Below are 26,550 nucleotides of genomic sequence, written 5' to 3'. Positions count from 1 at the left end.
ACTGTGATGGTTGACCAAAAATTTTCAATAAAATATTTTTTTAAAAAGATAATCCTAACCAAGAAAGGACCACACATGTGCAGTTCTGATTTGCTTTTATAACATCGGTTTGACCAATGCACCTGACCAATGTAAAAATCCGAACAGCACACTTGCGCTCCATTCCGCGCCAGCGCGTGTATGGAAGGCCCGAGGTTCATTGGGAGTTGAAGGTGCCAACCTGAGCTGAAAACGAAGATTAGATTTTGTGCATTTACATTAACGTTTAATCATTTTGAATCTTATTTTGCGGCACACACATGGAGCCTTCACGGTACCCCAGCTGGGAACCTTTTGTCCTATGCACATGGTCCCACAGATGTATGCAGTGGTCTTACGTGACACAGGAATTGCAAGCAACAGGTCTCAGCTAGCCACATGACCTAAAAAAAAAATCTATTCTCTCTTTTAGAATCTAATTAGTACATTAATTGTTTAAACAACTCTAAATCTCTGCTCTCTGGTCTCCTGCTTGCTTTCAAACTACTCATTTTTTTTTGGGGGGGGGGGATAGAAATACTAAAACAGCATTGAATTTCCAGAGTTTAGTATTCTGTACTAGAAGTATGCCGTCGAACTGGATTCGGCACATTACCAAAAGCCTCCTGTATTTATACTCGCATAATTCTGAGCAGCAGAGCCAGCTCCTGCTGACAGTAATTACTGGTTCTAACCAGCCACCCAAACTACTGCACAACTACAAACCAGCAGCTCTTTTACCACCAACACGGAAAGAAAATACAAGTTACGGTTATAGTTAACTTGGGCAGCACGGTGGCGCAGTGGGTTAGCCCTGCTGCCTCACGGCGCCGAGGTCCCAGGTTCGATCCCGGCTCTGGGTCACTGTCCGTATGGAGTTTGCACATTCTCCCCGTGTCTATGTGGGTTTCGCCCCCACAACCCAAAGATGTGCAGGGTGGGTGGATTGGCCACGCTAAATTGCCCCTTAATTGGAAAAAAATAATTGGGTACTCTAAATTTTAAAAAAAACTTACTTTAGAAAGAGATTAACCCTTAAAAATTAAAATACACGAATAAAAGGTATTTTGGTCCCACAGTGCACAGTGATGCTGCATGGCGTGGCCCTCAATTGTCAGTGATCCCAATAAATAACAGCAATCTCGTGGATTTTTGTTCAGGAGTTTTATTTTATGCTGAAAAACAGAATTCTTTCCCAACAAGAGAAAAAAGAAACAGCTGGTCTGAGCCAGTGATGCGAGCAGATGAACTGTAGCACAACAGCCAGAAATATAAACTGTAATTCGATAATCACAAACATTAACCAGGAGGAACAACTGTTATTTATAAATAATACTTTGCACGTCATTTACAGTGTACAGGTGTTTTGGAGACTCAGCAAAGCATGAACTGGGTTAGGAGGATACAATGTCACTTGGGAGGACAGAATTTGAACACGGGTATTGCTGAAGAAACAGACATGCTGCCCAAGCCTTGAATTGTATTCATCAGAACAAAACACTGGGTGCCAAATGTTAAAGGACGATCACGACAATTTATACTACAGGAGAAAAGGGTGCTGATTAGTTGGCAAGTGAACTCTGATTCTCAGCCAAAGAAACGGAGGACTAAAAGGTTCCCCATGGTTCTGGGCGTGAACATATTCCTTGTGTGTGCAGAGAATGAGCCCCTGCATTTGAATGCATGTCACTTTTGGCAAGCATTGAGCTCATAACGTGGCTCATTTACGCTGGCTAGGAACAACATACATTCAAACGCAGGGACCCATTCTCTGAAAAAAGGAATATATTCAAGCATTACACCTTTACTCAATACCCCAGGAGCGTGGGGAGCCCGTAGTCCCTCGCCGCTTTCGGCATGGCAATGCCTCAGCCAGAGCTGACTTGCCAACTCTCCCAAAGCACCCACTTTTCTTCTTTGGTGTCAATTGTGATCATTTGAAATTTGGTATTCTCTTGATTGTCCTGATGAGTACAAGACAGAAAACTTCAGCAATATACAACGGAGACCCATAGACATTCTGATTTTCAAGACCGGATAACACTGGAGTATCAGATAGATTCACTGCCATTTAAACTGCCGAGTTAAAGGCAGTGTTTTAAAATTTCATGGGAAGCCATTTTGCCCTACATTTCACTCCTGCTGCCAACTGTTCATTCCTCTCCCCGCCTCTCACTTGCCCAGTGATTCACACCCCAGTGAAAGTGAAACAGCAGCTGAGATACATGCTCTACTCTTCCACATCTTCCCCAAGTTCGAGCAGGAGCTCCCTCAGCTCAACAGAGTTTGCGACAATGTTGGGCACCGACAAGAGAACCTGAAATACAACAAGTAAAGTCAGTAAAATCCATAAAAATGTGGAAAGGCAAAAGAAAGCAGACCAAATGCTGGAGATACATGCTAGGTCAACCAGCATCTGAAAATAAACGAACACTTTGAATTTCAGGCGTAACATATGGACAAGAAAATATTTTCAGTGTCTTTTTTATTTTTGTGCTGGAAGGGATTGACCTTCAACTCCATTGGGACGGGAATCGTAAAGACTGTCTGAAAGCAGAAGTTACCACATTAATTGAATTCTAATTTCAGTCTTTCTCTCTGTAAAGTAGGCAATCCAGTCATTATCCTGGGAACTCCCAATTCCCCCGGAATCCTCATGACCCACCATGCTTTATATAACTTGCAAATGTCTCATTATTAGGTCAACAAATTCCAACAGGACAAGAGGGTTTCAGACCCCCTCCCCGACCCCAGTCACGTTCACACATACAAGCAACACACCAGAGCTGACTGCACTTTCTCGGTGTTACAGGAGAAAAAGGTGCAGGAATAGACCCTCCAGCTCCTCAAGACTGCCTTCTTCTGTGCAGTCACGCTAACACCCATCTCTCAATGTTTAGTAAGGGTAGCGATCAAGGACTTATTGGGCAGGTGGCATTTTTTTCTTAGTTTGTACAAAAGCAATGTTTTTTGTATAAATTTAGAGGACACAATTATATTTTTCCAATTAAGGGACAATTTAGCGTGCCCAACCCACCTACCCTGCGCTTCTTTGAGTTGTGGGGGCAAAACCCACGCAGACACGGGGAGAATGTGCAAACTGCACACGGACAGTGACCAGGTCCTCAGCACCGTGAGGCAGAAGTGTTAACCACTGCGCCACCGTGCTGCCCTCAAAAGCAATGTTTTAAGTTAACTAATTTTCTACAAATTGTAGGAAGATTGGTTGCAAGATCCCAGACTCCTCCCCACACTCAACAAGTATCAGATTAACTGACCACTTGCCTCAATTGTTTTTCATGGAACCTTGCTGTGTGAGAATGGCTGCTACACTGGTCTGAAATAGTGACCACATTCTAAAAGTAATCTCAGTGGTTGTGAAGAACGTAGGACCATCCCTACAGCAGGAACTGTATAAACTAACTCTCTACTTGCCGGGATGAGTGCAGCTCCAACAACACAAGAAGCTCGACACCATCCAGGACAAAGCAGCCCCGCTTGACTGCTTCCTCCATCCACAAACATTCAAACCCTCCACCACCAACGAACAGTGGCAGCCGTGTGTACCATCTACAAGATGCCCTGCAGGAACTCACCAAGGTTCCTTAGTAGGACCTTCTAAACCCATGACCACTGTCATATAGAAGGACAAGAGCAGCAGATACCTAGGAACATCACCACCTGGAGGTTCCCCTCCAAGTCACTCACCACCCTGATTTGGGAATATAATCGGCCGTTCCTTCACTGTCGCTGGGTCAAAACCCTGCAACTCCCTCCCTAACAGCACTGTGGGTGTACCTATACCTCAAGGACTGCAGCGGTTCAAAAAGGCAACTGACCACCACCTTCTGAAGGGCAACTAGTGATGGGCAACAAATGCTGGCCTAACCAGCGACATTCAAATCCTGTAAATTAATAAGAACAAAGAAATGTACAGCACAGGAACAGGCCCTTCGGCCCTCCAAGCCCGTGCCGACCATGCTGCCCGACTAAACTACAATCTTCTACACTTCCTGGGTCCATATCCCTCTATTCCCATCCTATTCATGTATTTGTCAAGATGCCCCTGAAATGTCACTATCGTTCCTGCTTCCACCACCTCCTCCGGTAGCGAGTTCCAGGCACCCACTACCCTCTGCGTAAAAAACTTGCCTCGTACATCTACTCTAAACCTTGCCCCTCTCATCTTAAACCTATGCCCCCTAGTAATTGACCCCTCTACCCTGGGGAAAAGCCTCTGACTATCCACTCTGTCTATGCCCCTCATAATTTTGTAGACCTCTATCAGGTCGCCCCTCAACCTCCTTCGTTCCAGTGAGAACAAACAGAGTTTATTCAACCGCTCCTCATAGCTAATGCCCTCCATACCAGGCAACATTCTGGTAAATCTCTTCTGCACCCTCTCTAAAGCCTCCACATCCTTCTGGTAGTGTGGCGACCAGAATTGAACACTCTACTCCAAGTGTGGCCTAACTAAGGTTCTATACAGCTGCAACATGACTTGCCAATTCTTATACTCAATGCCCCGGCCAATGAAGGCAAGCATGCCGTATGCCTTCTTGACTACCTTCTCCCCCTGTGTTGCCCCTTTCAGTGACCTGTGGACCTGTACACCTAGACAAAAGAAATAACTTTTTTTTTTAAAATCCCCTTTATCTCGGGGTTAGTTGGAACCTCCACACGTTTGCACCAACTCCACCATGAATACCTCCATCAGGAGATAGCTCCCATCAAACAGCAGAGATCTGTTTTTGCCTCACCGAGTTTTGGGACTGATGAATTGAAAGCAAACAACTTACCTACTTCAAAACCGAGTATAACCATCATTCCCCTCCACCCTCATAATGACTTACTATTCTGACATGCTCAATCAGGTCGTCGAGTTTGGTCAGCTCTGCCTCCGCTTTCTGATAATTTTCTTCCAGAATAGCTTTCTAGAAATGTGTAGAAAAGAGAGGTGTCACTAACAACGCACATAGCCACCCGTCCCATACTGACAAGCGCAGCGAAGGTTTACCAGACTGATTCCAGAGATGGCAGGACTGACGTACGAGGAGAGATTGAGTCGGTTAGGATTGTATTCGCTGGAGTTCAGAAGAATGAGGGGGGGATCTCATAGAAACCTATAAAATTCTAACAGGACGAGACCAGGTAGATGCAGGAAGGATGTTCTCGATGGTGGGGGGGGGGGGGGGGGGGTGTGTGCACAGAACCAGGGGCCACAGTCTAAGGATACGGGGTTAAGAAATTTTGGACACAGAGGAGGAGAAATCTCTTCACCCAGAGAGTGGTCGGCCTGTGGAATTCATCACCACAGAAAGCAGTTGAGGTCAATCATTGCATGTTTTCAAGAAGCAGTTAGATATAGCACTTGGGGCTAAAGGATATGTTGCGGGGGGGGGGGGGGGGGAGAGAGAAGAGAGAGAGAGAGAGAGAGAGAGAGAGAGAGCGGGAACAGGTCACTGAGTTGGACAATCAGCCATGACTATAATGAATAGTGGAGCAAGTTCAAAGGGCCGAATGGCCTACTCCTGCTCCTATTTTTTTATGTTTCGCTATTTAAGACAAAGACCGAGCTCCACTGACCATAGAGATGGATAAACAGATGTAAGGGAGAGCACCAAAACCAACGAGTAAAAGGCTGAAGAGAAGAATGAGAGCCAGAAAGGAGAATTCATAAACAGACAGGCGGAAGGTACACTGGCCAGACACATAATTCAGAAAGAGGTTACTCACGTGACTGTACGTTTTCACCTTCAGGTCCTGGATGTCATTCTCCTTCTGTATGTAAGCCTCTCGTAGTTTTTTCACCTCAAGATATAGAAATAAATCTATTAACATCACCCACTTAGGTGAGATAATCTTACATGGGGGCAGGGAGGAGTGGCAACGGCTGGCAAATTTAATTTTGGAGGTTAATGGCAAGTACTCAGAAGATCCCACCCCAGAGCTTTGTCCAGTACAAAGAAACTGCAGGCATAGTTTGATCTTTTGTCCACAGGTGATGCGGTGCGCTAGTGAGGCAGGCCAAAGGAGCATTGTATGAGTATGGGGAGAAGGCCAGTCTCTTATTGGCTGGCCAGCTTAGGTGGTAGACGGCCTCCCAAGGAGATTGTTCAGGACATCCTCAAACATCTCCACCAACTGGTCCCCAAACTTCTTGTAAAATTCCACTGGGAAACCATGTGGCCCCCGTGTCTTGCCTGTCTGCATTCTCCCTATTGCCGCCTGAACCTCAATCCCCAATGGTTCCTCCAACACCGCCCTATCCTCTTCCTCCAATGTGGAGTTTGCGGGCGGTGGTAATGCCTCCACTTCCGTTCTCCCCAGGGAAACACTCGGGTAATCCGGTGGTGATGATGACACAGAAGATATGGAGACAATTGCAGCAGCACTTCAAACTAGGGGCGGTGTCGAAACGGATACCAATCTGCGCAAATCAATTGTTTGAACTAGCCAGACTGGACGCTAGGTTCTGGGGTCAGGGGACAAGGGGTTGGTAGGAACGAGAGATGTGTTTCTGGAGGGGCGGTTCACGAGTTTGGAGGAGTTGACAGAAAAGTTTGGGATCCCAGAGTCAGAAACGTTCTGGTACATGCAGGTGCGGGATTTTGCAAGGAAGGTCTTTCCAACGTTCCCGGTGGCGCTGCCCACCTTGCTGATAAAGAGTGCTGTCGGTGGCAGGAATGGAGGAAAGGTATTGTGGGGATGGAGGGGGGGGGGGGGGCAAGTGGGAGGAAGAGCTGGGAATGGCACTGTAGGAGGTGTGGTGTGTTGCACAGGGTGAATGCCTCAACCTCGTGTGCGAGACTAGGGTTTATACAATTAAAGGTGGTGCATGGAGCACACCTAACGAGGTTGAGGATGAGCCGCTTGCTTGCGGGAGTGAAGGATAATTGTGAGCGGTGTGAGGGGGGCCCGGCCAATCATGTCCATATGTTGTGGTCTTGCCCAGAGTTGGGGAGGTTTTGCGGCTCTTTCTTCAGTACCATGTCGGCAATCTTGCAAATGGATTTGGAGCCAATTCCCTCGGTGCCACATTTGGGTGTCGGACCTGCCGGAGCTACAGATAGGGGCGGGTGTTTTAGCCTTCGCCTCGCTGATTGGTTGCAGGCGGGTCCTGCTGGGGTGTAGGTCTGCTACTTCACCCTGTCTCAGTGTGGCTGAGGGACTTGATGGAATTCCTGCACCTTGAAAAGGTTAAGTTCACCTTGAGAGGGGCGATCGGGGGGTTCTACAATAGATGGCGCTCATTCATTCTGTACGTCAGAGTTGGTCACCGTCGGCTGCTGGGGGCGGAGAGGAGGATGGTCAGCAATATGGGGGGGGGGGGGGGCGCAGTGTATCGGGGGTTGTTTTCTCTTTGCACTAGTTTTTGCTTGTGGGGGGGGGGGTGCATTTGTTCTAGTGTATGAAATGTTGAAAACTTAACAAAAATATTTTTTAAAAGATCATTGACTTTTCTGTTTGTGACCAGCAGGGACAGACACTGCATCGTTTTATCTGCACTGGCAGAGAACATAGAACATACAGTGCAGAAGGAGGCCATTCGGCCCATCGAGTCTGCACCGACCCACGAACAACGTGGGGTTTCTCAGCCCTGCCCCTGCACATAGTGGAATTTCCTCAGCTGTCCCCATCCTCCGTCTGAAACTCACTGTCCCAGCTTCTGATAAACAATGGGCACTTGGTCAGGTCGCTATGGGGAACTGGTCACGGTGGGGCTGCAGTTCATTTGCAAAATAGGATGTTGTGGGGGCCACAGAGAGCAGAACAGATCAAAACCTCCGGTGGTCCAAATTGAATCCTCTGTATTACAGCATGAGCGACTTTCTGACACAATGACAGACAGAGTTCCAGACCTGAGATTTAATAGACTGACACTCCAGCATTGGCGACCCTGGCAAGGGGCAAATATTCACCCACCTTTCCTTTACTGCAGGCCCACAGGATGTAAGAGTGAGGAGGCCTGGCTAATATAACGCTGCAGGGCTAAAACACAAAATAGCCAGCAGCTTCTTCTGATAGCCAGTCCAAAGTGGCAACAGCATCAGTGACTATAGATGATTCAATTTGGATGCTGTGGAATGGTCACATTACTGGATCAATAATCCACAGAACACCAATTTTAATCCCATTTCGGCTGTCTGAGATTTCACTTTCATAGAATTCAGAAAATGTAAAAGACCGGGGTCAGTAAGGACGGGGTCAGTAAGGACGGGGTCAGTAAGGACGGGGTCAGTAAGGACGGGGTCAGTAAGGACGGGGTCAGTAAGGACGGGGTCAGTAAGGACGGGGTCAGTAAGGACGGGGTCAGTAAGGACGGGGTCAGTAAGGACGGGGTCAGTAAGGACGGGGTCAGTAAGGACGGGGTCAGTAAGGACGGGGTCAGTAAGGACGGGGTCAGTAAGGACGGGGTCAGTAAGGACGGGGTCAGTAAGGACGGGGTCAGTAAGGACGGGGTCAGTAAGGACAGGGTCAGTAAGGACAGGGTCAGTAAGGACAGGGTCAGTAAGGACAGGGTCAGTAAGGACAGGGTCAGTAAGGACAGGGTCAGTAAGGACAGGGTCAGTAAGGACAGGGTCAGTAAGGACAGGGTCAGTAAGGACAGGGTCAGTAAGGACAGGGTCAGTAAGGACAGGGTCAGTAAGGACAGGGTCAGTAAGGACAGGGTCAGTAAGGACAGGGTCAGTAAGGACAGGGTCAGTAAGGACAGGGTCAGTAAGGACAGGGTCAGTAAGGACAGGGTCAGTAAGGACAGGGTCAGTAAGGACAGGGTCAGTAAGGACAGGGTCAGTAAGGACAGGGTCAGTAAGGACAGGGTCAGTAAGGACAGGGTCAGTAAGGACAGGGTCAGTAAGGACAGGGTCAGTAAGGACAGGGTCAGTAAGGACAGGGTCAGTAAGGACAGGGTCAGTAAGGACAGGGTCAGTAAGGACAGGGTCAGTAAGGACAGGGTCAGTAAGGACAGGGTCAGTAAGGACAGGGTCAGTAAGGACAGGGTCAGTAAGGACAGGGTCAGTAAGGACAGGGTCAGTAAGGACAGGGTCAGTAAGGACAGGGTCAGTAAGGACAGGGTCAGTAAGGACAGGGTCAGTAAGGACAGGGTCAGTAAGGACAGGGTCAGTAAGGACAGGGTCAGTAAGGACAGGGTCAGTAAGGACAGGGTCAGTAAGGACAGGGTCAGTAAGGACAGGGTCAGTAAGGACAGGGTCAGTAAGGACAGGGTCAGTAAGGACAGGGTCAGTAAGGACAGGGTCAGTAAGGACAGGGTCAGTAAGGACAGGGTCAGTAAGAGACCAAGAAGCTGTTGGATTGTTGAAACTTTTTTTTAGCTCAATGATATCCTTCGGGGCAGGAAAGCAGACGTCCTTACCTGCACTCCAATCCCACACCATGCTTAACTGTAGGTGCAGCTCGAGGGATGGGCAATAAATGGTGACCGGGCCAGTGACACACAAACCCAAATACATTATATGTATATATTTAAATTCTCTCCAACATCAGCTATACTCAGTCCAGGATTGGAAGTTATCACATTGTCATCACCATCTCTCCCAGAACATAATTAGTTCCTTACTTGGCACTGAAGTTCTACTTTCTCTTCCAGCCAATTCATGTCCCACGTTCCACCTGAGCTCTGCATTTTGTTCAGCTGCTCGCGGCAGGCGTAGGCCTCAGTCTCCCAGCGCTGGAGCTGCCGTTTCACACCACTCACTTCTTCCTTCATGGCCTGAAATATAAAAGAATCTCTGCAGGTTACTTATAGATCAATTCGGAGATTAGACAGTTCTCATCAAGGTCTCACCTAGTTTGCAGCCACTTGTTTAAAAACTAGTCTAGTCCGAGAGTTTCAGTCCTCGGTTTGACCATGGTCTAAATCCCTATCGGCACTGACCTACCAAACACTCCCAGAGCAGGTACGAGGTTAGTTAGATTTACAACAAAGAATCCTATAGGAGCAGCAGGGTGGCGCAGTGGTTAGCACTGCTGCTTCACAGCGCCGAGGACCCGGGTTCAATCCCAGTCCCGGATCACTATGTGTGGAGTTTGCACATTCTCCCAGTGTCTGCGTGGGTTTCAGATGTGTAGGTTATGTAGATTGGCCACGCTAAATTGCCCCTTAATTGTGGAAAAAAGAAAGAATTGGGTACACTAAATTTATATTTTAAAGGGTGGCATGTGGTGCAGTGGTTAGCACAGGGACTGCAGCACCGAGGGCCTGGGTTCGAATCCAGTGTTAGCACTGGGGCTGCAGCACGGAGGGCCCAGGTTCGAATCCCGGGTTAGCACAGGGACTGGGGCACTGAGGGCCCGGGTTCGAATCCCGGGTCAGCACAGGGACTGCGGCACTGAGGGCCCGGGTTCGAATCCAGGGTTAGCACAGGGACTGCTGCACTGAGGGCCCGGGTTCGAACCCCGGGTCAGTACTGGGACTGCGGCACTGAGGGCCCGGGTTCGAATCCCGGGTCAGCACAGGGATTGCGGCGCTGAGGGCCCGGGTTCGAATCCAGGGTTAGCACAGGGACTGCTGCACTGAGGGCCCGGGTTCGAATCCCGGGTCAGTACTGGGACTGCGGCACTGAGGGCCCGGGTTCGAACCCCGGGTCAGCACTGGGACTGCGGCACCGAGGGCTTGTGTTCGAATCCCGGCTCTGGGTCAGTGTCCATGTGGAGTTTGCACATTCTCCCTGTGTCTGCGTGGGTTTCACCCCCACAACCCAAAGATGTGCAGGGTAGGTGGATTGGCCGCGCTAAATTGCCCCTTAATTGGGAAAAATAATAATTGGGCACTCTAAATTTATTTATTTATTTTTAAAAATTTATATTTTAAAAAAAAGATTCCTCTACACTGGCCCATCAAACCTGCCCAGGGAAAATTGAAGTCAGTGGGAAATAAGAGGAAACTGTCAAAGGTTGACATTATACCTCGCACAAAGATAGTTGTGGTTGTTGGAGGCCAATTACCTCAGCCTGGGACATTGTTGCAGGAATTCCGGAGATGTTCATGGATGACTGTAATGTTCAACATCGTTCACAACTTCCCAGATGCTGAAGCTGTCCCTGCCCACATGCAACAACACCTGGACAATGTTCAGACTTGGGTTGATAAATGTGAGCAATATTCATCCCACAGATCAGGCAGTGCCATCTCTAATAAGAGGGAATCAAACCATCTCCCCACATCGAGGGGGGGGCGCGGCTCTCCAAGGCTCCTTTGACAGCACCTTCAAACTTTAGCACCCAGAGGATGAAGATGCAGAGGAAGACCACCACTTGCAAGTTCCCTTCCAAGTCACCATCACCCGATCCTTCACTGTCCTTGCAGTGGTTACCACGGCTGCCTCACAGCGCCAGGGACCGTGCGGCACAGTGGTTAGCACGGCAGCCTCACAGCACCAGGGACCGAGCGGCACGGTGGTTAGCACAGCTGCCTTACAGCGCCAGGGACCAGGTGGCACAGTGGTTAGCACGGCTGCCTCAACGCCAGGGACCGGTGGCACAGTGGTTAGCACGGCAGCCTCACAGCACCAGGGACCGAGCGGCACGGTGGTTAGCACAGCTGCCTTACAGCGCCAGGGACCAGGTGGCACAGTGGTTAGCACGGCTGCCTCACAGCACCAGGGACCGAGCGGCACAGTGGTTAGCACAGCTGCCTTACAGCGCCAGGGACCAGGTGGCACAGTGGTTAGCACGGCTGCCTCAACGCCAGGGACCGATGGCACAGTGGTTAGCACAGCTGCACCAGTGCCAGGGACCGGGTGTCACGGTGGTTAGCACGGCTGCCTCGCAGAGCCAGGGACCCGGGATTGATTCCGACCTCGGGTGACCGTCTGTGCGCAGTCTGCACGTTCTCCCAGTTTCGGTGTGGGTTCCCTCCGGCTGCTCCAGTTTCCTCCCACAGTCCAAAGATGTGCAGGCTGGTTTAGCACACTGGGCTAAATCGCTGGCTTTTAAAGCAGATTTTTTAAGGCAGGCCAGCAGCATGGTTCAATTCCTGTACCAGCCTCCCCGAACAGGCGCCGGAATGTGGCGACTAGGGGCTTTTCACAGTAACTTCATTGAAGCCTACTTGTGACAATACGCGATTTTCATTTTCATTTCATAGGTGGACTGGCCATGATAAATTGCCCCAAGTGTCCAAAAGGTTGTGTGAGGTTCGGGGGACTGGGCCTCGGTGAGGTGGCCTTTCAAGGGGTCGGTGCAGACTTGATGGGCCAATTGGCCTTCTTCTGCACTGTAGGGATTCTATGGTTCACTGGTGAATTCCCTTCCTAATAGCATTGTGGTTGTACCTACATCACATGGGCTGAAGCAGCTCAATAAGGCAGCTTACCACTACCTTCACAAGTGCCATTGGTGATAAGTGGTGAATGCTGGCCCTGCCAGAGACACCCACATCCCCAGAACAAGTAGATTTAAAGAGCAAGTATAGCATGGGTGAGACAGAGTAAAGCTCTCTCTGCACGGTCCCAAAACTGTGTCTTCAGCAGCGCTGTGTGGATGTCACCTCTGCACGGCCCATTAATTACCATCATTAAGGCTTCACGGAGCAAAACTGCCAATTTTTAAACCTCAAGGTCACTGGACTAACTGCAAACTCAGCAGATAAAGAAATAGTTTTCATCCTCTCCCCCTGCTGGATTTGAAAGAACAAGTTGAATATTTCTTTATGGATGAGAGACCCATCTTACCAGAAATTCACTGTGTTCCTTCAAATTGGTCTCCATCTGTTTACTGAAATCAAGGATTGTTTCATCATGAACATTTACAGCTTGCTTCAGTTCCGAGTTAGTCTGCAAGAGAGAGTAAAACCAATCTGTTAGCCTCGTGACTTACTCTGCCGCAAGAATTGATCTTAACTAAACTCTAACCATTTGAGCTGCCACATTCTGGAATCATTGCTTCCAGTTACAATTGAACTGACCAACCATGTTCGGTATTCTATGCATCACAGGCAAAGGTCAGTGAGCCTGCAACACAATGACACTGTAACATGGTACCTCAGAACCATTGCTTTAACCCTGAAGCACTGCATCCCCCTCCCAAATTACTATAACTTGGCAATAATGTGTAAACACAGGCGAAATTGGTTGGTGTCTGTCGAGGCAAAATTTAGAGCTTGCTTTATGTTTGCAAAAGTGAAAGAGGAATATTTTAAAAATTGGGGGGAAAACTCCAGTCGAAACAGTGGAGCAAAGTAAAACCATCTTGTGTGGGCCACAGACAAGAGCGAAACTGGAGAAATAAACGGATGCGTGTATAGCTGAGGAAGGGAGAGATAGAAAATGTGGATGTCTGGCAATTGAAATAAAGGAGGGCAAAATAAGGATATAGCCAGTTACTGAAGACAATGTTCAAACCAGAGCATTGCAGGATGATTAGATAGACGATAGTATCTTGAAGCTGTGTTGAGCTTCACTGAACGAATGGCCTTGGCCAGGCAACTCCGAGGGGCGAGACAGAGGGGAGTCCCAACATCAGTAGTGGGGAAAATGCTTGAATCCATTATCAAAGACTTTATAGAGGAACATTTAGAAAGCAGTGGCAGGATCAGTCAGAGTCAGCATGGATTTGTGAAGGGAAAAGCATGCTTGTCAAATCTGTTGGAATTCTTTGAAGATGGAACCAGTAGAGTTGACAAGGGGGAGCCACTCGATTTTCATCACCATTTTGGACTTTCAGAAGGCGTTTGACAAAGTCCCGCTTAAGAGATTATTGTGCAAAATTAAAGCGCATGGGATTGGAGGAAATGTATTGAGGTGGATAGAAAACTGGTTGGCAGAGAGGAAACAAAGAGTCGGGATTAATGGGTCCTTTTCAAATTGGCAGGCAGTAACCAGTGGGGTACCACAGGGATCGGTGCTGGGACCCCAGCTATTCACAATATATATTAGTGATTTGGATGAGGGAACAAAATAACATCATCTCAAAGTTTGCAGACGATACCAAGTTTTGGGGGGGGGGGGGGGGGGTGAATTGTGACGAGGATGCAGGGATCGTACTGCAAGATCTGGACAGGTTGGGCGAGTGGGCAAACACTCAGATGCAGTATAATTTGGATAAGTGTGAGGTTATTCATTTTGGAAGCAAAAACAAGGCGGCAGATTACTACCTGAATGGTTGTAAATTGGGAGAGGGGAGTATGCAGCAGGACCTGGGTGTCCTTGTGCACCAGTCGCTGAAGGTAAGCTTGCAGGTGCAGCAGGCGGTAAAGAAGGCTAATGGTATGTTGGCCTTCATTGCGAGAGGTTGCGAGTACAGAAGCAGGGATGTGTTGCTGCAATTGTACAGGGCCTTGGTGAGGCCACACCTAGAATACTGTGTGCAGTTTTGGTCTCCTTCTCTGAGGAAGGATATTCTTGCTCTCAAGGGAGTGCAGCGAAGGTTTACCAGACTGATTCCAGAGATGGCAGGACTGTCATATGAGGAGAAAATGACCAGGTTGGGATTGTTCTTGCTGGAGTTCAGAAGAAAGAGGGGGGATCTCATAGAGACTTATAAAATTCTAACAGGACTAGACAGGGTAGATGCAGGGAAGATGTTACCAACGATGGGTGTCCAGAACCAGGGGTCACAGCCTGAGGATTCAGGGTGAACTATTTCAGACAGAGATAAGGAGACATTTCTTCACACAAAGAGTGGTGAGCCTGTGGAATTCATTACCACAGGAAGTAGTTGATGCTAAAACTTTGAATATATTCAAGAGGCGGCTGGATATAGCACTTGGGGAGAATGGGATCAAAGGCTATGGGGAGAAAGCAGGATTAGGCTATTGAGTTGGATGATCAGCCATGATGGTGATGAATGGCGGAGCAGGCTCGAAGGGCCAAAAGGCCTCCTCCTGCTCCTATCTTCTATGTATCTATGTGGCAAGTCACTGGGATTTCCGGGTGACAGGGAAGAGCTGCACATACACCAAACACCAGGACTTCACAGCCATCTTCAAATGTGAAATATAACCAGCAGAAAATGTGTTCAGGCCCATTCAGACAGAACCAGATAAGGAGACATTTCTTCACACAAAGAGTGGTGAGCCTGTGGAATTCATTACCACAGGAAGTAGTTGATGCTAAAACATTGAATATATTCAAGAGGCGGCTGGATATAGCACTTGGGGAGAATGGGACCAAAGGATATGGGGAGAAAGCAGGATTGGGCTATTGAGTTGGATGATCAGCCAGGCTCGAAGGGCCAAAAGGCCTCCACCTGCTCCTTCTATGTATCTATGTATGTAACCTGCTCTCAAGCTTCATATTTACTGCTGTTTCTGCACAAAATCAAGGACCGTTTCATCATGAAGCTTGCTTCAGTTCACAGTTAGTCTGCGAGAGAGTAAACCAATCTGTCAGTCTCATGACTTACGCTGCCGTAAAAATTGATCTTAACTAAACTCTAACCATTAAAACGTGAATGATTGCTTCCAGTTACAACTGAACTGATTCAGCACCCTCTGCATCACAGACCGAGGGCAGTGAGTCTGCATCGCAATGACATTGTAACATGGCACCTGAGAACCATGGTACCTTAGTCGGAGTGTAGGCCTCTCTACAGAACACACAAAACGTACACATTCACACCTCAATTTGCGCCTTAAGATCTCGGTTCAGCTTCCTGTTCTCAGTTTCCAGGACTAAAACCTTGCTCTGCAGGCTGCTCACTTCCGACCAGTTCTTGCTGAACATGACCCTTCGCTGCTCCCGCACGTTTGTACTGAGAAAAGAGCAGATGGAAGCAACATGAAATCTTGATCAAGACTAACTCCAGAAGCCAGTCTGTGGAGAGCAGAGAGGAATCAGTCCAAAGTCCCAGTGCAAGTGTGTCTGGGACGCACCGAGTAATAGATGAACAAAATGGCCCTTGCTCCAGATCCAAGTCAACCACATTGGTGTGGGTCTGGAGACACATGTAGGTCAGACCAGGTAAGGACGGCGGATTTCCTTCCCTGAAGGACATCAGTGAACCAGGTGGGTTTTTCCAACAATCGACAATGGTTTCATGGTCATCATTAGACATTTTCATTCCGGATTATGCTCGAATTCAAATTTCACCATTTGCAGTGGTGGGATTTGAACCGAGGTCCCCAGAACATTACTCCGGGTCTCTGGTTTACTAGCCCAGTGACAATGCCACAATGCCACTGCCTCCCCGCAAACCTTTATCTGGGAGCTCCTTTAAACAGGATCGGATGTCATTAAAATGGCCACAGTAGAGGAATAATAGAATGGAACTCCGATTCATACAGGGAACAGTCTGTGCTTGAGGGACCAAAAATCACCAACTGATATATACCATTAACTCGCCAATCAGCACCCCATCAGACAATACACTGAAATCGGGTCAATAATAATGTAAGTGTTGCAGTGACACTTGGCTATAAAACACTTCAGGACATTGAGATTGTGCTTGTCCACAGATCCCTGAAGGCGGCAGAGCAGATTAAGGTGGTAGTTAAGGACACTTGCCTTAAGTTGCGGCATTAATTGCATTACAAGAGCAGGGAGGCTACGTTGGAGCTGTACAAAATGCCGGTTCGGCCACAGCTGGGGTACAGGTGTGCTGTTCTGGTCACCTCACTATAGGAAGGAAGTGATTGCACTGGAGAGGGCACAAAGGAGATTCACCAGGATGTTGCCTGGGATGGATCATTTTGGATATGGAGAGAGGCTGGACAAGCTCGGGTTGTTTTCTCTGGAGCAGAGAAAGGCCGAGGGGGGACCCGACTGAGGTGGACAAGACAGAGGCATGGACAGGATGGATAGAAAGCAGCTGTTCGTGTTAGTTGAAGGGTCAATAACAAGGGGGCATACTTTTTTTTGTTTGTTTAAGGTGCCCAATGATATTTTCCCCAATTAAGGAGCAATTTAGCGTGGCCAATCCACCTACCCTGCACAGCTTTGGGCTGTGGGGGCGAAACCCACGCAGACACGAGGAGAATGTGCAAACTCCACATGGACAGTGACCCGGGCCCCGTTGCCGTGAGACAGCGGTGCTAACCAGTGCGCCACCGTACCGCCCACAAGGGGGCATGGTTTTAAGGTGAGAGGCAGGAGATTTAGTGGGGATTTGAGGAGAGATGTTTCACCCAGAGGGTGGTGGGGATCTGGGAAGTACTGCCTGTGAGGGGAGTCGAGGCAGGAAATCTCAACCTCTAAAAGTACTTGGATGAGCAGCTGGAATGGTAGAACAATGAAGACAATGTGCCAAGTGCTGGGACGTGGGATTAGTGGAGGTTAGAGCAGTTACTTTTTGTCAGTGCAGGCTCGATGGGCTGAGGACCTCTTCTGTACTGTATGATTGTGAAGGAAATGTGAAAGAATTGAAAGCTCCTTCTTTGTAAGCATACAGCAACCAATTTGCACACGTCTAATAAAATCAATGATTTTAAATCTGCTTTAAGGGCTGATTGGGGAATAAATAACAGGTCTTCTGTCAATAGAGTCCACTCCCCCATTGTTTAGACACTGACAGTGTAGTTTATCCCCACCCGCCCATTGTCCTGGCCATCCAACAGTACAGCACACCCCTCCCTGCATTGTGCAGGCCCTCCTATAGAGCAGTGTCCCCCTCTCCCTTCCCATTATCCTGGCCCTCCAATAGTGCAGTGTCCCCCGCTCCCTCCCCATTATCCTGGCCCTCCAATAGTGCAGTGTCCCCCTCTCCCTTACCATTATCCTGGCCCTCCAATAGTGCAGTGTCCCCCTCTCCCTCCCATTATTCTGGCCCTGAGACAGTTAAGGCACACCTCCCAGTTCTATACGTGTGGCAAGGCTCTGGGGTGGAACTTTAGTGCTCCCCACTGAGTGACAGGAACACCTATCCTGAGCTGCAGAACAAGAGCCATGCGCAGCCTGCACAAGACGAAACACTCAGAAACAGGACATTGTCCAGTGCACAGTGATTTGAAAGGGACTGTGGTTTGTTCGGCCGCTGGACTTACATCTCCTGTTGCAGGTCTTTCACCTGCAGCTGCATCGAGTCGAGAAGCTTCTGGAGGGCGACCCGAAGCTCAGCCACGATCAGCAACAGGGTATCTTCAACTTCTAGAGTGGGAAGAGAAATACCGACTTGGGTAAGAGTAGCACTGGACACAAATAGAGACAGGCTGCATCCACATCAGTTCCCCAAACAGTACAGAATAGGGTATTTGAAGCAGAGTCTAGGCCTGGCCAACTTGGGGATATCCATAGAATCCCTACAGTGCAGAAGGAGGCCATTCTGCCCATCGGGTCTGCATTAAAATGCACTCTCTACTTAGGCCCATTTTCCTGTCCTATCCCCATAACCCCACGCATTGATTAAGGCCAAACCACCTGACCTGCACATCTTTGGACTGTGGGAGGAAACCGGAGCACCCGGAGGAAACCCGCACAGACAGTGACCCAAGGCCGGAATCAAACCCGGGTCCCTGGCGCTGTGAGGTAGCAGTGCTAACCATTGTGCCACCGTGCCGCCCGGGTCCCTGCCACTATAAGGCAGTAGTGCTAACCACTGTACTACCTCCACTGCCAGCAGAAAAGGCAGTCGCTGCATCGTGATACTAAATGTCACAAGCACCCTTACACTATTTAGTGAAATCTCAGTGCAATATTAGTGAACAAAGTTCATATCAAAACCTTCCTCACCCCTCTCCAACGGGGATGCTACTCAATTAAAAGGAATAAAGAGGGTCAGGGAGGCAGGGGAAAAGGGGGAGAGCTGTTACAGTTTAGCTGTGATGCCATTCACTGTTAAATAGCCACGGAGAACACATGGGAACGATTGATTTGTGGGTCCCTGGTCAATGATTACCTCGTTTGGCACTAATAGTGTTTGGGATTTAACTGCAACCCTCTTCTAAAGATCCTACCGTCCTGCCAGTCACTCAGACCTCTGCGATGAGGTTCAGGCTGGGGGCAGCCATGTTACATTCAGTGTTACTAAAGGGGTTGTACTGGGGGTAATGGGGCCCATAACAAACCCAGAGGAGAGATAGCAACCTGTTCCATCGTTCACAATGTGTCAGCTGATTCACCCAATAATGTCACAGTGAAAGCAAACCACAGCAACAACTCACCCGGTTTCTTGGGAGTTATGGGCTCAACCTTCGTGAAAGCACCGTGACAATTTCCACTGCCAAGAGGAGTTTCTTTGCAAAAAAGAGACACAAACACTTAGCTCTACACAGCACACAAACATCAGCAAACCTTACACAGCAGCAATGGGAAAGTGAAAGGGAACCAGCAGAGACAGGATTTTCAGGAGACCTTTACAGAGGGAGAGGCCAATGAGGTAGAGGGTTGAGGAGAAAGTTCCATAGGAGGGTGCTGTATGAAAAAATGAAATGAAAATCGCTTATTGTCACAAGTAGGCTTCAAATGAAGTTACTGTGAAAAGCCCCTAGTCGCCACATTCCGGCGCCTGTTCGGGGAGGCTGGTATGGGAATTGAACCGTGCTGCTGGCCTGCCTTGGTCTGCTTTAAAAGCCAGCGATTTAGCCCTGTGCTAAACCAGCCCCTAATGCTGGAACTTTGATTGGGCTGGTGGAGGAGGCAAAGGAGCTAGAAAATCCCAGTAGCATTCAGGGCGGGAAGACCAGTCAGAAGAACAAGTGTGACGGGGGTGCCTAGAGGTTCAGGATAAGAATAGGTCACGTGGGGGGATTTCTAAACAATGAGGGTTTAGAGATGATGCAGTGTCAATGGTCACAAGAGTTTCAGCAGAGTTTCTGAAATGAAATGAAAATCGCTTGTCACAAGTAGGCTTCAAATGAAGTTACTGTGAAAAGCCCCTAGACGCCACATTCCGGCGCCTGTTCGGGGATACTGGTACAGGAATTGAACTATGCTGCTGGCCTGCCTTGGTCTGCTTTCAAAGCCAGCAATTTAGCCCTGTGCTAAACAGCCCCAGTAATGAGCATCCGAGGAAATGGGAATATTCAGTTTGTTCCAGCGTGACCATTCGGAAGGTTTGCAAGACATCAGCACTGCTCCAAGTCAAACTGAATTTATTAAAAATGCAGGGGGTTACTGGAATCTCAGGCAGCGGGAGAGAGAGAGAGAGAGAGAGAGAGAGAGAGAGAGAGAGAGAGAGAGAGAGAGAGAGAGAGAGAGAGAGAGAGAGAGAGAGAGAGAGAGAGAGAGAGAGAGAGAGAGAGAGAGAGAGGGAGAGGGAGAGGGGGGGGGGGGGGTCTGTGCTCACACAACTTGCAATGCCAATTACTTCATTGTGCTCATCAGATAAGAGGACGTTCATTCTCCCACAACGGAGACTACACAATACTGTCAGAGTAGGTACAGCACAGGGAGCAAAGCTCCCTTTACACTGTCGGCATTATCACCACACACTCAACTACCCGAAGTCCTTGGCTGAGCCCAATAAACCGCAGTCCCCAGGTTTGTAACTTTAAAATACTTAACATTTTATATACGGTAGAATAATTAAGCGGACAAAAAAAAAAACCTGTATAAATAATATCCCTTTCCCTCTACACTGTCCCCATCAAACACTTCCAGGACAGGTACAGCACGGGGTTAGATACAGAGTAAAGCTCCCTCTATACTGTCCCCATCAAACACTCCCAGGACAGGTACAGCACAGGGTTAGATACAGAGTAAAGCTCCCTCTACACTGTCCCCATCAAACACTCCCAGGACAGGTACAGCACGGGGTTAGATACAGAGTAAAGCTCCCTCTACACTGTCCCCATCAAACACTCCCAGGACAGGTACAGCACGGGGTTAGATACAGAGTAAAGCTCCCTCTACACTGTCCCCATCAAACACTCCCAGGACAGGTACAGCGCGGGGTTAGATACAGAGTAAAGCTCCCTTTACACTGTCCCCATCAAACACTCCCAGGACAGGTACAGCACAGGGTTAGATACAGAGTAAAGCTCCCTCTACACTCTCCCCATCAAACACTCCCAGGACAGGTACAGCACGGGGTTAGATACAGAGTAAAGCTCCCTCTACACTGTCCCCATCAAACACTCCCAGGACAGGTACAGCACGGGGTGAGATACAGAGTAAAGCTCCCTCTACACTGTCCCCATCAAACACTCCCAGGACAGGTATAGCAGTGGGTTAGATACAGAGTAAAGCTCCCTCTACACTGTCCCCATCAAACACTCCCAGGCCAGGTACAGCACGGGGTTAGATACAGTGTAAAGCTCCCTGTACACTGTCCCCATCAAACACTCCCAGGCAGGTACAGCACGGGGTTAGATACAGAGTAAAGCTCCCTCTGCAGTGTCCCCATCAAACACTCCCAGGCAGGTACAGCACGGGGTTAGATACAGAGTAAAGCTCCCTCTGCACTGTCCCCACCAAACACTCCCAGGACAGGTACAGCACGGGGTTATATACAGAGTAAAGCTCCCTCTACACTGTCCCCATCAAACACTCCCAGGACAGGTACAGCACGGGGTTAGATACAGTGTAAAGCTCCCTGTACACTGTCCCCATCAAACACTCCCAGGCAGGTACAGCACGGGGTTAGATACAGAGTAAAGCTCCCTCTGCAGTGTCCCCATCAAACACTCCCAGGCAGGTACAGCACGGGGTTAGATACAGAGTAAAGCTCCCTCTGCACTGTCCCCACCAAACACTCCCAGGACAGGTACAGCACGGGGTTAGATACAGAGTAAAGCTCCCTCTGCAGTGTCCCCATCAAACACTCCCAGGCAGGTACAGCACGGGGTTAGATACAGAGTAAAGCTCCCTCTGCACTGTCCCCACCAAACACTCCCAGGACAGGTACAGCACGGGGTTAGATACAGAGTAAAGCTCCCTGTACACTGTCCCCATCAAACACTCCCAGGACAGGTACAGCACGGATTGATGAGTACCTCCCTCCATGAAAGCTGGCTGTAACCGGTTATTTCAATGGTACTGAGGTTATTTGTGCCAGAATATTACCTGGTGGATTCAGCATTGTTGGCCCAATGGGAACAAAGGCACTGTGGTCACGCCTGATGTCACACGGAGTCCCTTCCTGATGCTCTGTAAAAAGATAGAAATCGAAAAGACAGATCACAGCAATGCAGTAATCAAACAGCACAGTTCCATCACAACACTGCAACAAGGTTGTCTTCAAACGCCTGAAGGGATACACTTCCACCACTACTGTCTGCTATGACTACAAGTGGTCATGCTCACTTGTGAGCCTAGTTGAACATTGGGAATCTATTTGACTACAAAACAAGATCACAGTCATCAGCTGTGTTGGCTGATCCACAGGGACAGAGAGGTAAGATGATGAAGGATCAACCACACTAATAGTGGTAGTCTACAGAGCACAAGGAGCTGGCGGAAGATATATGCAGACAAATGAGAGTCGAGTAAATTAAAAAAGCAATCATGGTTAATTTTAATTACCATGATATTAACTTGGACAGAAGAGGTGGGTAAAAGGGATAAGAGATTGGAGTTCCTACAGTGCGTGTAGGACTTCTTTCTAACCTAACATGTAAAAAGGCCAACCGAGATTAGCAATAGGATCTAGTAATGTGGCATTATCACGAGCAAATAAGAGAAATAAAATTAGGGGGACATATGGTGACTGTTACATATGCTCCACAGATATATGACAAAAAACAGGCTAATTGAGTGGAGAAAAGCTGATTTTGAAGGGCTGAAGATTGGGAAATAAAACGGGCAGCTATATTACCGAAGGAAGTAGAGGCCATTCAACCCCTCGAGCCTGCTCCACCATTCAAGATGATCATAGCTCATCTAATTATGGCATGTGCTGTGAAGAAAGCGTACAGAACCACCACTGGAAGCAAAGACTCCTATCTTCTGACCATCAGCCTCATTATTTTCACTGCCCCCGCCCCCGGTTTGTTGTGTGTGTGGGGGTAGAGGATGGGGCCATTAAAGGGGGGTAGTAACTTGGTGTCCAGTTGTATTTCATTAAAAAAGAAAATTAATTTAGAGTGCCCAATTCATTTTTTCCAAATAAGGGGCAATTTAGCGTGGCCAGTCCACCTAGCCCGCACACCGTTTGGTTGTAGAGGCGAAACCCACACAAACACGGGGAGAATGTGCAAACTCCACACGGACAGTGACTCAGAGCCGGAATCGAACCTGGGACCTCGGCGTCGTGAGGCTGCAGGGCTAACCCACTGCGCCACCGTGCTGCCCTCCAGTTGTATTTCATGATAGTTCTTGGTATAAACAGTAATTGTGTTTGAACATACAAACCTGTGACTAATTATTGGGCAGCCACGGGCAGAAAGTGGATCATTAGCACCAGCATGGACTGGTTGAGTCAAATGGCCTGTTTCAGTGCCATATGTCATACGTAACCCCAGATGAAGTTTCACAGGCAAACACTCATTGTGCACACAGTATCCAGCAAGATTGGCTGGGTAAACGATCAGGAGCTACTCCATTGATGGGCTGCAGGTCTATGTTCCCTTGTACACTTCCTCAATGACACTAATTAAGCTGGTTTTATCCTGTGCATTGAGGACACGGAGAAAAGACTTGAGTTTTGAGCAGAACCCGTCCAGGTGATCTTCAACCCCTCAGTTCTGGGTAAGAATCCAATCCAGAGAAAGAGCAGCCGCCTCTCGCCCAACCTTGCGCCCCAAACCCCGATCAGCTTCCATCCTGCTGCCACAGATTTACCTTTGCTGGATTGGGACATCTCCTGCGTTGCCTTTGCCTCTCCCTCTGTTTGGGACTCGGGAGGCAGGTGGTCAGTTCCAGCCACGGCCACTGGATAATTCTGGAGCAAACAAAAGCATCAACAAATTAAAAAAATTTTTTTTTTTTTTTTTTTTTTTTTTTAAAATCACAGAAATTTCAGCCACCACATAGATACCAAAATTAAACAATACAAAACCTTCACTGTTACCCCAGAATATTACCAGCGTTGAACAGATCACTAACACAGGCCTCCCTCATTCCCATACCCAGGCCAGTACCCCCAACTCCCACCCCAGTAGCACTGAGCCAGGAATCTCCCTTACTCTGCTGTTTAGAGTTGCTGCGATATTATCTCTGTCCTCCCAGGTGAATGTCAGAGATTCCATCCCCCAATGGGTGAAAAGCAGGTCATTCCTCCCAGCATATTTCTCCAATATTTATCCAGTAACCAAAGTTTCAAAAACAGATCATCAGCCATTAGTTCGCAGCTGTGCAAAATGAAGTCACCATGTTTCCTACATTGGCTCAGGATGTGGCGAAGTTGGAGGGCTGCGGAGATGGGGCTGGCTAGGTAGCTCTTTTGGGAGCTGGTGCAGACACGATGGGCCATTTGATTTGATTTGTCACATGTACCGAAGTACAGTGAAAAGTATTTTTCTGCGGCCGAGGGAACGTACACAGTACGGACATAGTAGACAAAGAGAATAATCGACAGAGAACATGACAAATGGTACATGGACAAAGTGTTTGGAATGGACTCCTTCCGTGCTTTAAAATTCTACAGTTCTATGTGCCAACAGTGAAGCATTATGTGGTGTCGAGGTTGTGAAAGGTGCGATAGAAATACAAGTTCTTCTCAACAGACTATGATTGCTCAACTTTGACTGTTGACCTCTTTTAACCTTGGAAGCTGCCTCAGCAATTCTTCATCTTTCAAACAGCAGTAAAAATCTCCAACTTGCAAACGACAATTTAAGTTGAGTCTCATCAGCCCAAAGTATTTATTTCTGTTACTGTCAGTAGGGGGCAAAGGAAGGTGGGGCTGGGTGGAGTGTAGGGAGGGAAGGAAGGTGGTGCTGGGTCGGGGGGGGGGGGGGGGGGGGGGGGGGGTGGGTGTAGAGAGCGAAGTTGGTGCTGGGTTGGGGGGGGGGGGGGGGTGTAGATAGCGAAGCTGGTGCTGGGTCGGGGGGGGGTGGAGGGTGTAGAGAGCGAAGCTGGTGCTGGGTCGGGGGGTGGGGGGGGGGAGAGAGAGAGAGTAGAGAGCGAAGCTGGTGCTGGGTCAGGGGGTGGAGGGTGTAGATAGCGAAGTTGGTGCTGGGTCCGGGGGGTGTGAGAGAGAGAGAGAGAGAGAGAGAGAGAGTGAGTGTAGAGAGGGAGGGTGGTGCTGGGTCGGGGGGTGAGCTATAATGAATGTCAGTGGAGTCAGGGCTGGTAACCTGGGAATATTTTGTTTATTAAACGGTCAACAGCAACAAAAGATTTGAAAATCAATGGTGTAACATTCCACATATCACACTAACAAGCAAACATCACCGTTCCATATTCCAGGGGGCAGCACGGTAGATAGCACAATTGCTTCACAGCCCCAGGGTCCCAGGTTCGATTCCGGCTTGGGTCAGTGTCTGTGTGGAATCTGCACGTCCTCCCCGTGTCTGCGTGGGTTTCCTCCGGGTGCTCCGGTTTCCTCCCACAGTCCAAAGATGTGCAGGTTAGGTGGATTGGCCGCGATAAATTGCCCTTAGTGTCCAAAATTGCCCTTAGTGTTGGGTGGGGTTACTGGGTTATGGGGATAGGGTGGGGGTGTTGACCTTGGGTGGGGTGCTCTTTCCAAGAGTCGGTGCAGACTCGATAGGCCGAATGGCCTCCTTCTGCACTGTAAATTCTATGATTCTATGATATTGCTACCAATCTATCAGCTCAATTTCATAAAAACCCCCAAACACATGGCATCACCCCTCACAGGTCCCTCAACAGAAACGGAGCATCAGCCGGAGAATGTGTTATCGCGCCCAGAACTTTGTCACTGAAATGATCTGTCCATCAATGTGTTCTTTGTTCCACGTAGATAGTTCAGCAATTAATCAGGTTAATTCAACTGCCACAACTGTGGCAAGAACTTGAGCGGACTCCAGACTAACTGATCATCTTTCTCTGAAACTGATTCAGCTCCTCTGAAGGGGGCTACAGATCCATCAGCAGCCCTCATACCTCAGCTATGAATTCAGACAATGAGCATTCGCACATTCTGGAAGCCATCACAGCCAAGCCAATAGTTGTGCATCTTCCTGCAGGGGGTCACTGGACAGTGATCAGTTCAATAAGTTACTTCACCATCCAGACAACAGCAGCGTGTATTCAAAAAATAAATTTACAGTTCCCAATTCATGTTTTCCAATTAAGGGGCAATTTAGCGCGCCCAATCCACCTAACCTGCACATCTTTGGGTTGTGGGGGCGAAACCCACGCAAACACAGGGAGAACGTGCAAACTCCACACGGACAGTGACCCAGAGCCGGGATCGAACCCGGGTCCTCGGCGCCGTGAGGCAGCAGTGCTAACCCACTGTGCCACCGTGCTGCCCGATATTAGGATAGTTGACCACAGCGAGGTATTAAGGAGCATCTGAAAGGGAGGAAGACAACGAGAACAAGGGCGGGGGTTCCAGTGCTTCGAGCTCAGGCAGCTGGAAACATCCATTTGTTGTGCTTTTTCCAGAGTGACTGGGCAGTGTTCAGCACAATTTAAAAAAATAAATTGCGAGTACCCAATTAAGGGGTAATTTAGCGTGGCTAATCCACCTAGCCTGCACATCTTTTGGGTTATGGGGCGACGAGAGCCACGCAGACACGGGGAGAATGTGCAAACTCCACATAGACAGTGACCCAGGGATGGGATT

The 26,550-nt window shown here is 48.7% G+C and overlaps 1 protein-coding gene across 1 annotated transcript in view; it reads right to left on the bottom strand.

The window, feature by feature from the left end:
• Positions 1-1,167: 1,167 nt before the first annotated feature.
• The window catches only part of spag5 (sperm associated antigen 5), a 73,014-nt gene continuing 47,631 nt past the window's right edge, over positions 1,168-26,550 (bottom strand). Inside the window, exons 12-21 of the mRNA XM_072470003.1 lie at positions 23,634-23,733; positions 21,918-22,001; positions 19,076-19,147; positions 17,960-18,062; positions 15,600-15,732; positions 12,714-12,815; positions 9,599-9,751; positions 5,755-5,829; positions 4,872-4,952; positions 1,168-2,335 (exon numbers count right to left, since the gene is read on the bottom strand). Coding sequence (XP_072326104.1) covers positions 2,249-2,335; positions 4,872-4,952; positions 5,755-5,829; positions 9,599-9,751; positions 12,714-12,815; positions 15,600-15,732; positions 17,960-18,062; positions 19,076-19,147; positions 21,918-22,001; positions 23,634-23,733 — 990 coding nt within the window. The 3' untranslated portion in view covers positions 1,168-2,248. The remainder of the gene's footprint in view (positions 2,336-4,871; positions 4,953-5,754; positions 5,830-9,598; positions 9,752-12,713; positions 12,816-15,599; positions 15,733-17,959; positions 18,063-19,075; positions 19,148-21,917; positions 22,002-23,633; positions 23,734-26,550) is intronic.

The sequence above is a fragment of the Scyliorhinus torazame genome, chromosome 12 (genome assembly GCF_047496885.1).
Source record: "Scyliorhinus torazame isolate Kashiwa2021f chromosome 12, sScyTor2.1, whole genome shotgun sequence".
Lineage (NCBI taxonomy): Eukaryota > Metazoa > Chordata > Chondrichthyes > Carcharhiniformes > Scyliorhinidae > Scyliorhinus > Scyliorhinus torazame.
Note: the sequence above shows the minus strand (reverse complement) of the source record. Positions and strands in the feature narration are given on the sequence as shown.